This window comes from Tamandua tetradactyla, chromosome 24 (assembly GCF_023851605.1).
Source record: "Tamandua tetradactyla isolate mTamTet1 chromosome 24, mTamTet1.pri, whole genome shotgun sequence".
NCBI lineage: Eukaryota > Metazoa > Chordata > Mammalia > Pilosa > Myrmecophagidae > Tamandua > Tamandua tetradactyla.
In genome coordinates this window covers 6,817,291-6,829,631 of record NC_135350.1, presented here as the reverse complement: position 1 = coordinate 6,829,631, position 12,341 = coordinate 6,817,291, and the positions used below count along the sequence as shown (strand labels likewise).

The 12,341-nt window shown below is 34.6% G+C and overlaps 1 protein-coding gene across 1 annotated transcript in view; it reads right to left on the bottom strand.

Moving 5' to 3' along the window:
- The window catches only part of LOC143668424 (bifunctional heparan sulfate N-deacetylase/N-sulfotransferase 4), a 304,009-nt gene that overhangs the window by 111,444 nt on the left and 180,224 nt on the right, over positions 1–12,341 (bottom strand). The window contains exon 6 of the mRNA XM_077143213.1: positions 9,271–9,399. Coding sequence (XP_076999328.1) covers positions 9,271–9,399 — 129 coding nt within the window. The remainder of the gene's footprint in view (positions 1–9,270; positions 9,400–12,341) is intronic.

The following is a 12,341-nucleotide window of genomic DNA, read 5'->3' as shown; positions in this document are numbered from 1 at the left end:
GACAGAATTTCAAATAATTATTATGTGATTCTATCACTTGCTTGCTTAAATCCTTTCCCTGTCCACAACAGAAGAATAATTTTCTCTTAAAACATGCTATACGAAAACTTCCATAAACTTACACTTTTTTAAATGCGATTTTGTTGAGCTAGAGTCACACACCAAGCAAACCACCTGAACCACACAATCACTGGCTCAAGGTATATTGTTGTGCACACATCCCCATGACCATTTTAGATCATTTTAATTACTCCAAAAAAGAAATACAAGTAAAAAAGAAAACCCAAATCCTCCCACATCCCTATACCTCCCTATTATTGACCCATAGTATTGGTGTGCTACTATTGATGAAAGAATATTAAAATATTACTGCATTTGTATTGTATTGTCCATAACTTGCAATAGGTACGTTTTTCCTCATATACCTCTTTATTATTAACTCCTTGTAATAGTGTCATTCATTTGGTCTAGTTCATGAAAGAACATTTTTATATTTGTACAGTGACTCATGGACTTTGTCCACCTCAAGACTCACTGTATTATACATTCCATGTTTATTCTCCAACTTCCCTTCTGGTGACATACATGAATCTAAACTTCCCCTTTCCACCACATCCACACACCATTCAAAACTATTAATTATCCTCACAACAACATGCACTGTCCCCTCTCTCCATTTCCTAATGCTTGAGTTTATTCTACATAAACTTATTCTTATCTGCTCTTACTTTCTTCTTTCCTTGTGCTCTAGCAAAACATGAACATTTACACTTCCCAAACCTCCCATGATTGAGTTTCCCTCTATAACTTTGTAAACCACTTCCCTTTGATCAAAATACCTGCTACCAACAAATATCCTACTCTCTGATCCCACCAGGCTATCTTGTTTGTCTGATGGATCCTTACCTATTGCTTATCTCGACTCAAATATTGACTCTTCTGGACAACACTCCCTCACATGCCTTGACTGAGTTCTGCGCACACATGAACACACCCATAGAAATATCAAATGGTGAATGCATTAGGAAAACCTCCTTGAGAAAAATCAAATTCAGAAATGAAATGATTGCAATACAAATAATGGTGAGGATTGACATTCTAAGTAACTGATGTCATTCTGTACAATTCATTATAAACTAAGCACCTCATTTCCAAATATTTTTTATCGATAATTTTAAAAATTAAGATTAGGTGAATCTTAAGGAAAGATTAAAAGATAAATATCAGCTAAAACTAACTGGTGTGATAGGTTTCTTTGGGCATCTACTGTTAAGGCTGTATGGACAGAAATCATAACACATTTTCTTTTCAATTTCTCGTTGGATGCCAGCAAGTTTACTATTACCTAAATCTACGTGTCATATCAGCATATAAGCTGCTAAGGGAAAAACATATTTATCTGGCTTTCTCAAATATGAAAATAGGAAAATACTGACATATTTTGGAAAACAGTTTGTGGTTTTATTATCACAACATCTGACTCTGAAGAGTAACCCCTGAAAAATAAAGTAGTGAAAAAAAAAAGAGAGAAATAAGGTCAAGTGATCCAAAGTAGTCTTTCTCCTTCACTGTACTTTCTAATTTTTGGTTTTTAATAAAAGCTAGGGAAAAGAAATACAATATATTGAGATACTTAAGCCTTATATTGTCTACAGAAAAAATAATAAAATTAAGAATGTTAAACCCAAGTAGAGCTTGAAAAAGAAAAGCACACATTTTCAATTTCAATTTTGTGGAGACTTTTCACCAGCCACCCCTACCTGCCACTTTCCCAATAGCTCAATAAGTCAATAACGCATAAAAGCACTGATACAGGGAGGTATGCTTTTTTTCTAAATTACCATGAGTTCATTGGTTATGTTTCCAAATTATCACTAAATGTCAAGAGGATTATGCACCTAATTCTTATATATTAAAAGCCTGAAAACATAGAGGGAAAAAAAGATTTTAACAATTTACTAAGATCTACATACACAGGAGGCTGTGTTTTTTGTTCTTGAAAATGTATTTATCCTAAGTGCTATTTTACCACTTCTCATATAGTACTTCGGGAAAACAAAATTATTCATTTATACTAGATGAAATGGACTTCCCCAATAATACATTAGTACTTTCATTTTTTTTTCCTATTGGAAACGAAACTGAAAAACAATGCAATCTTATGGATTTTTTTTCATAGCCTGAAAATATATAGGAATGCAAATTGTATTCCAGGCTCGTAGCAACCATTGTATTAGAAAGATGCATTTCTACACAGTAATAGCAATCTTTCTCATATCTGACCTGAAGACAGAGTTTGGGTTGAGGAGACAAAAATACTCTGGCCTTTTGTATTGGCATAATACATAGTCTAAACTATTGATTTCAGGAAAATGAAACAAAACCTGCACCGCTAAGAAATTAGGAAAATACAAATCGTTCCCACATTCTCTACATCCTGATCCTAATTCTGATCCTGCTTTTCAGTATGAGCAGAAAGAATAATATCATAGATAGTGAGGCCACTGATCTTAGCTGACTCCAGATTTTACAAAATCCCTGCTGTGAGTGTGAATCATTGCAGAAGAGGTGACTCATGTCCTTTTGTAAAGGTTAGTTCTGCAAATCTTTAAGAAAGGGGGGAAAAAGCAGATAAAGGCAAAAAGAGGTGACTGTAGGTCTTTCAGTTAGTGGAAATAGAATTTTCCACAATCTATCTACGCCACAGGGGTCCATTTCTCTCACACTTGGTGGCTTGTCCTCCAAGGCTCTAGGCCCCAAGAACTCCCCAAAACACTAATTTCTTCACAGCTCTAGCCTATGTAAGAGACAGATCGTGCTGTAGTAGAGCAGGTAGAAGTTAGTTTCTATAAATATAAATACTGCTGGAACACGTAAAAATCACCGATGTCTGTGGACTATAAACATACTCTCTTATAAAGAGGCACATTTTATGGAATTATATAATCACTTTATTCTGCATGAAGTACTGTCTAATTTTTATAGTTTTCTGTAACACACAGTATTCATCAGAAATCAAAATAAAAATCCTCAGAGGATATTCGGAAGCACTGAAATCAATAATCAGTAGTTCTTTAAAATCTGCTCCAAAACTAATTTTGAGATGTTGCTTGCATTTTAGCTTTTTTGTGCTACATACAAAATACTTTTTCTGTGAACTATCTTGCATATCTAATTCTACATAATTTCAACATTACAAATAGCTCACCCAAATATGGCTCAGGCTATTTCCTGTTAATGTTTTCCTATGCCTTACAGCTTTTCTCTAATCTGTCTGAAGAGCTAACACCAATCTGTAATGTATTGCACGTGCTATTAAGATTCCTCGAACTTGAAGATTGATATATGGAAGAAGGAAAGCTCATTAACCAGCCTAGGTGTGTGAAAGTTCAGCAGACAGCACACAAAGAAGTATATCATAGCAGTTCCATTATACCCTACTGTCAACTTCAAGTACACCACTCATTCAAGCACATATATTTTTGTTCACATGAACTGGCACTTGGCCAAGAACAGGCAAGGTTTAGGGAGTTTAGGTACCACTCTGAACTTGGGGAACATGAGGAGAATTCTTGGCTCTACTATTGCCTTTTTAAAACATTCTAGGATCTGAGCATCTTTAAACATTTCTGCAAGAAACTTAGAAAATTCTATTTTTTATACGCATTTTGTGTGGCACAAAATTACAATGAGTTAGGGGGGAAAATTAAATCTGGTGGTACACATGTATTTGAAGCTTTTATAGTTGCTGGTGATACTATCTGATGAGAAAACTACAGATTTCTCTTACTGTTGTCAGTTGTTGCATATTTTATAGGGTAGTGTCTCAATTGAATGATAGTGGGTTACCTGGTATAAGCTGTTTCATCTCATACATGATTAAATTATATTTCTTCCTGTCTGAACAAAGATTATATTGAAAATACAGGAAGGATTCGGCACCAGGGAAATACATGTTAGTATTGGACAAGTGTGGGATACAGCAGGAAAATACCAATATGTGATGAGGTCATGATAGAATCTAAGAAAAATAAGGGGAAACTATCTGAATGTTAAATGGACAGATGCCTAGCTTTTATTTGTAAATATCATTCAAATGGCCCTCATATCATTTAATTTTCCATTGTTAGAACTCATTTGGACAACACAAGTTGGTATCCAAGGAAATCAAGAAACCTCATTCTTTGCAGTTTGCTAAAGCAAAAAATCTAATTCGTAACAGTATAACAGGAACTCATATGTGTTTAAAATGTAAAATATATATTCTCATTTGCTTTATTTGTTTCATGGTAGATGAGAAAATAATGATATATTTGGAATGTTTAAAGCTATGAAAATAGGTTGTGTCTTGGGATGTTAGCTAGAGTGAAACTTAAAACAAACAAGCAAACTCTGTTGAAAGTCCATAAAGAGGGCAGGTAACGGTGGCTCAGTGGCAGAGTTCTCGCCTGCCATGCTGGAGACCCGGGTTCGATTCCTGGAGTCTGCCCAAGCAAAAAAAAAAAAGGTCCATAAAGAAAAACAAACAAACAAACAAACAAAATATATATATATATATCCATATATATATATATATGCCAGTATCCTCTGAGTGCAGAAAGGATTATGTATGTATGCTAGAGGGGGCAACATAAAACTAATGTGGATTCTCAAATCCGAAGCTAGGTGACAAAAGAGACTCTGCTGATATTGGAGTGGTTTATGCCTTTTGACTTCAAAGCAGAGATGTAGAAATTTTAACACAGAAAAATAACTTGTGCAAATTTGCAAATTTATTAATCCCCTCGCCTTTCTCTAGGCAAATGAACTCCCAAGATGATAACACAGAAGTATATAGGCGCAGATTCTATTTTAAGGTACTCTAGGGAGGGGGATTCCAGGACATTTCCTCATATACTTTTTCTGGTTTTTATTAGCCTCAAACGATGTTTACATACAAATGAATGCAGTAACCAGAAATAAAAATTCAAAATGGTTCTGCTAAATCTGGCAATACTATTTCTTTTGGTATACCTACAGGCGAAGATATTTTTTTTCCTCTTTAATTTCTTGTAATATCCTTTCACTCTTGGATGTGTTGGTTTGTATCATGGCAAGTTACCTTTTTCCCTTTTCCTCTGAGCTTAAAATCATACAGAGAACAAAAGTTATAATGCTGGTTTGCAATATTTAAAATTAAAATTTCTTTATAGTTTCCATCTTTCACAAAGAAAGAGATATGCAAAGATTCTTAGCATCTAATATTAGAAGTTATCAGTGAAAAGATTCTTACAGTATTTCTATTCAAACACCTTCAGGGATGAAGGAACTTACTATATCATGATGCAGCCTATACATTGTTCTGACAGATTTAATTTATCCTTATATAATGCTGGAAAATAATCCCATGTAGCTTTCACTAGTTGGTTTTAGTTTGTCATCCACATGGTCTGAAGAATGAGTTTAAGCTCTTAAAGACAGCTTTTGAATAGGAGCTCTTATTCAAAGAAGGTTAAACGAATTAATGAGAGAATCATCCCTTTTTCACATACATGGTATCTTTTTCAATTTAAGCCTTAACTTTTTTTGACTCATTCTAACGTTATTGTTTTTACACATTTACTGTCCAGAGCTTTTTTTGCTGGATGACCTCTAGTTTCTTATCTTCCTCTCAAAGAGGAATAATTTTTCTAGATTGAAACTAATTTTTCTAGATGTGGACCATAATTTAGGATACAGTTAAACTTTTTGGTGACTTATTCACTCTACTTAGAAGTCTTGACCCAAATCCCTAATTCAGATTATATTTACCCCATAACTTTTCAGACTATAACCCCCTAATTATACAGTTATTTTCCTTGAAAACATTTTGAGCAATAAATCAATAAAATAGAAATATATTTTCGTTATTCCTTATTAAGTTCTATAGCACTAGATTTGGCCCCTCTTTCCAATGTATAAGGAAAAATTGGATATTAATATTAGTATCTGGTATATTTATCATCATACACTGCTTTGCATGCTATCAATGTCTTCCTTCATCCATTTATCAATATATTAAATATACTAAAATCCTGATACTAAGGACAGAAATCCAGGTGACACATCCACAGAAGGGTTACCATCCAAGAGAGATGTGATTTAGCCTCTCATATCCAAAATGTACTTTGTCTATAGGGTCTTTTGATGTGAAAATAATATATCTTTTGGTTTCATGCTTAGAGTTAATACTACCACTGATAACCATCTATCCTATTTATATGGCCTCACAAGCATCCGTTTCCCACAGTCAGAGTCAGCCTTAAACATAGAAGTGGTCATGTCTCTGGATGATTTCAAGAGTGTTAAATGTTTTTCATTAAAAATGTTCCCTGTTCCTCAGAGGATTTTACATTATTACGTAAGATAATGCAATCATAGACCTGTTCTTTAGGAACTGGTTCTGTTAGAATAAAGACATTTTGCAGAGTTAGCATATTAATTCATATCAATAACATATCTTCACATCAATGGACTTATAGATCTTTGCATTAGCATGAATCTGGGAAAAGAATATGGAGATACTGGTTACACTGACAAAGAGTTAAGTGTGGGTTAGGAAAAATGAATAGCACAAAGGAGAAAACTGGGGTCAGGGTTATTTTTCTCTTCCTGCTTTCATCTTTCCTCACTCCAATCCTACAGGCTCACTCTTTGCCATCCTTGATAGAGCTTTCTTTTCTTTTCTTTGTATGTTGTATGGTGGGGTCACATTTCATTCTTTTTCCATGTGACTATCTCATTATTGTAGCACCATTTGTTGATTTTTTTTTTTTTTTTTGAAGTGCATGGGCTGGGAATCAAATCTGGCTCACTAGCATGGCAGGCAAGAATTCTAGCACTGAACCACACATGCACCCTCCCTTGCTAGAACTTTCTAACTTCAAAGAGTAGTAAATTAGCTTAATATATCTCTCCTGTAGGTCAGTGAGATGAGTATGGATCATAACCTATCACCTATAGTATTTCTTGACTCATACAGGACACTTCTACAAAAGAATCCCAAATTTAATGATCTTTTCTTCATTCACCATTTCCTCCACTCTTTCTGTGCGCCTTAATTTATTGCACTCACTGCCACTCTGTTCCCCACATTCATTCCTCATCTAGTGACTTCTGCCCATGGAGTCACGGAAGAAAGCCCCATTTTAACTGAACCCCACCAGAGCTTCCTGCCTGCTCATCTCCCTTGAGATATGAGTAACATTTACCTGGATTGTTTAGTGCTCTAAACTGTTCATGTTTTGAGGAGCAATTTTCCATAATTACGCATCTTTGTGGACTATTATTTGCTTGATCCAGACTTCTTATGCCATCCTTAGGATTCCCCACCTTACCCACACTGTTGATCATCTATCACTGCTATCTCTACGGTACCTGCCCTGCTTCTTCTCCTCTAGCCATTTAACACATGTGAGCATTCAGCATCAATTCACAATGACAAGTGCAGCTTGTCAAGAAGTCTCCTGAAACTTCCCTCTTTCACTACTGTGTTCTCCCTGAAATGAACATAGATACGTGCGGCAATGTTTTGCTGCGTATGTGAGGCTTACGACTATAAGTCTTGTTTTGCTAGTTCCCAAGGAAAGATTGAAATATTGGATAGATAGACTAATAGTCTTCTATTAAAGGACCAACTATCAGTCTCTGACTGATGCTTTATGGTGGTAATTGATTAAAAATGTACACCTTTTTAAAGCAGAGGTGTAAGCCCATGCTTTTAATTACAAGCATTTAGACAAGCAGTAGTAATCAAACCTGAGGGAATGAGTTTGAGGGGAGACAAGAATCAGCATTCTACTGCTTCTTCACTTCTCTTTCAGAGATCACCAGAGGAAATATGAGCTCAGGAGTGAGCTCCTAAACGAAAACTGTATGATAGAGTGCTCTTTGCCCCTGCTGAGGTCAAGTACTCGATTAGTGAAAGAAGGGGCAAATAGAGAGGTTTCCGCATTTGCTTTCATTAACATTCACTTTCAATATTTAATTATTTTTAGAAAAATCCTCGATACTGCCTAAGCATCAGTGAGTTTGAAATATAAAAAAAAAGTGGCGTATGTCAGAGTTATGTCCAGCAGAAATGCCTTGGAACGCACTGAAGACTATCTTGACTATGTTGTTTACAGGATGGAGTTTTGAGGAATGAAGATTTTTACTCGGGGGTCACAGCACATCTAACCTCCTGCTCTCTGGTTTAGTGTCACTTCACCAAACAGGCCCTTTAGGTTCATATAATTTTTAATAATCATGCAATATATCCTAATGCTAATGAAGTATTTTACCCCTTCTTCCTCACCCCTCCAAATCAATTACAAATCTTAATTTTCACACAATATTGTTTTTCTTTTAATTTCTTCAGGATTCTCAAATACCATATTTGAATATCTTCAAGATGGACAACTTAGCTATAGCTTAGTTTTATTTAAAGCATGATCCGTTTTCTCTGTGCATAAAAATCTATTGCATCAATCAATATGGGGATAGTATAAGACATATTATTTCATATATTTGGTGTGTGCATTGGGGTGTACCATGTGCTTCTTTAAGACTTCAGAAATGCAGACCTAATGGGGGGAAAATTAAAAAAAACTGAATTCACCCCAGAATTACCTAATGTTAACTTATTTTTTCCACCTTGCTATATATACTTTTATTCTTATATTTGTAGCAAGAAATAAAATTGCAAAACTTGAAAGACGAAATGACAAAAATTAAACAAAGAAAAGGACCAATTCCTCTACCTTTGTTCCTAAAAAAAAACTAGTGGAGAACATGTTTTCAATACAGCTTTGCATTGTGGTCATTTTTAAAGACTGAAGTAAATGGGCTTACCAAAACCTCAAGCCAGAATCAAATTCAACTTATAGATGAAATATATACCATTGGTGAAATTCTAAATTTTAAGTTTTGGTTTGAGAACTACAAAAAATATGTGTTTATTTACCTGCAGTTCAAGACTAGAAGCCAACACTGACATATTATGTCTCATTTATCCATTACATTCAACACATGTGTCTTTACAAATTTGCAATTTTTTTTTGTTTTTGTTTTTGTTTTTACTACGGATCATAAGAGAATTGAATAATTTGGAGACAGCCTCTAATTTTCTCTCTAGCTCTACTAGAGCTAGTATTTGCCATCTATTCTTATAGTACATATTGACATTCAATTAGAAACCAATGAAATACCTGTTAGGAAATGCTGATGTTATTGTATAAGGTGTAAGTAGAATACATACTGAAGAATACATACTGGGTTTAGAAGGATTGTGAAGAAAAGTTCACCTCCTCTGATACTTTTGTCCAGTTCTTGGGGTCCTCCAGGATACTCCTTATAGAAAATAGTGTGGGTGAACAACCCACAGGTCTGTCGAGGGAGTACCTGAGGAAAAGGAGGGCAAATTAGCATATCAATACAAATACTCTCCTAGCTTACAAATTCAGAGGCATTTCCAACTGGAGCTCCTAGGTTGCTAGATATGAAATCATATTGTAAACAAGAGTTAATGTTGGTGCAAATATGTTCATATTAAGAGAGCTGCTAAATCTATGAATCTCACCCAACAGCTTAGTTATGCTTAAGGGTTGATAAAAACAAAAGCCTTACTAAGGTGAATATAATTATAAAAGAAATTTCCCCAGGTTAGGTTTTTCATGCTACTGGGCCATTTCTTTCCTTGCTTCTGAAATATAGTCTTGTATTTTACTCTGGTTCTGGGAGTTAAAAGAAGTTGTCTACCCCCACAACTCCTTACTCCTGTTTTTTTTTTGTGCTTTTAGTTTTTTGTTTTTACTACACATTGAATTTAAATTTCAGCCAAGTATTAGTAGTCAAACCATCTAATGATTGCATCTGAAATACTATGGAGTTAATTCTGTTGTAAATCTGAATGTTCAATAGAGAAAGCAAATAAATAATTTTATTCCAAAGACTTATTTAGAATGATAAACTACTTATAATATAATGCACAAAATATCTATTATTTTATTTATTTAATTTATGATTAGTTTGTCATATGTGCTTTGTCTGTATTGCATCAAGGTAAATGAATGGAAATAATATTGATTAAAAGAATGTATTTTATAATTTGTCAAATAGTCACATGACCTATAAAAAGAAAATGGGTAATTTTACACTGACTCTCACTTAGATGGCCAGGGATTGTTGACATCTAGAATTAGGTTTGATTCCCCCCCAATTATATAGGAATAATTCTTTAAGATCTCCTGGGTTTCTATGGATAGCAGTATCATTATTTACATTATCAATAGCTCAATTTGATCTAAAGCTTCTCTAGGTCTACTACTAAAAATCAGATAACTAAATTTCATGATTAATGAATATTGATTTTTAAGCTCCAGTTAGGGACAGGTGTCAGCAGTTTTTCCTTTCATTTTATATATAGTTACCTTTTCTAATTCAACCTAATTCAGTATAATTATATTTAATGATACTATGGTGTCAAGGACTCTGTTTGATCCTAGTGATAGAAAAAAAATGATACCTGGTGCTTATCCTCAAGGACCCCACAGGTTCTGAGAGGAGACATAGTTATGTAAATAAATAATTAATAATTAAAAGATAGCATGATACGGATTGAGAAAGGTGGCCGCCATGCGCTGTATGAGCGCTGCCAGAGGATCAGCACCAGGACAGCAATAACATCTTCCCAGCGAAAATTTACAGTCATCTGAATCCTAAATAAACCTAAAAAGTAAAACCACCCAAAGCCGAGGAATGTCATGTTTTTAAAATCTACAGTAATGCAACATACGTGCAATTTATGAGGCAGGCAAAACAGTGGTGGGAGACAAGGCTGGTCATGGGCCGTATATTGAAGCTCCAATAATGTCAGGCTCAAGGATTTGTGTCCTATCTTATGGGCAAGGAAGTAATCTATATCAACTTATTTTCTTGCCTATTAGATAATGTGATGGTTAGATTCTGGTGTTAACTTGACCGGGTTATGACGCCCAGTTCTCTGGTCATGTAAGCAGTGGCCAGACTATTGCTGCAAGGCTATCTCATGGCTGGTTGGTAAACCGAAGGCTAGTGTATTAAATCATCAGTCAGTTGATTGCATCCATGGCTGACTACATCTGTGATCAACTATGGCATGTCTCCCACAAAGGAGATCATCCAATCACTTGATGACTTTTAAAGAATAAGAGACACTTTTTGCTGCTTCTTCAAAAATGAGCTTCTCCTGTGATTTTGCAGAGACCCTTCAGTGGAGCTGCCAGCTTCACCGTCTACTCTATGGATTTTGGATTCTTCCATTCCCATTGTTGGTTGAGACATCTTTATAAATCTCATATTTACAGATATCTCTTTTTGGTTGTTTCTCTAGAGAACCCTGACTAATACAGATATAGACATATGCAAACAAAACAAAACTCAGATATACATACATAAACACATGCATGTATATATATTATATCAATATGTTATATTAATATATATAATTTTAGAAAAATAATTCTTACAGCAGCCTGAATAATGAATTTGTAGGGTGTAAATATTTAAAAGCAGGAGAACAGTTGATAAACCTACTATGATTTTGGCAACTGACACTGAGGACATGATTTAGTTGAGGCACTGGAAAGTGGGATGAACATTTTAAGATGGTTTATTTTACCTCACAGTGAATAATATAATTTTCTATCCAGTGAATAATTGTCAACTCCCATCTAAAATGTATTTGATTTTATCCTTGTGTATTGTAGCAGACATATCATTTTTGCCTCAGATTATTATTTTTTTCAGTAAGTATGTTAGGAAGGAAAATATATGCCTCCACTTTAGGAGTATGTAAAGCAGAAGGAATGAAGAAGGTCAGTATCTTAAGGCACTGTTGATTCTCTAGAAGTCAAAATAAACTGAGTGTGTAAATTTTCCTCTCAGATAATATTTGATCCTCTCAGTCAGTAGTGTAGAAATTTGGGAGGGTTTTCTTGAACCACAGACCCATATTCTTCCTGGAAATCCCCCAGGAATCTACCCCAGAAAAAATAGATACTAAGAAATTTCTAGATATATAGAATCCCTGGACAAAATTCCAATCCACAAACTGCAGTGGATGATCTACATTAAACTTATTTACATTATTTTGAGCTTTATCTTAGGCTCTCTAATGCCACCCTACAGTAAGAAGCAAGCATATAGCTAAACAATATTATATATTATTGGGTGACCAGTAACCATCATGTTCTGATCCAAATATTTTGAACTCATGTGAAATTTGAAGTTATGTCTTTATGGATAATGGAAATCTGTCTTCTTAGAGTAGATAGCCATTAAAAGCCTTGCATTTACACAGCAGT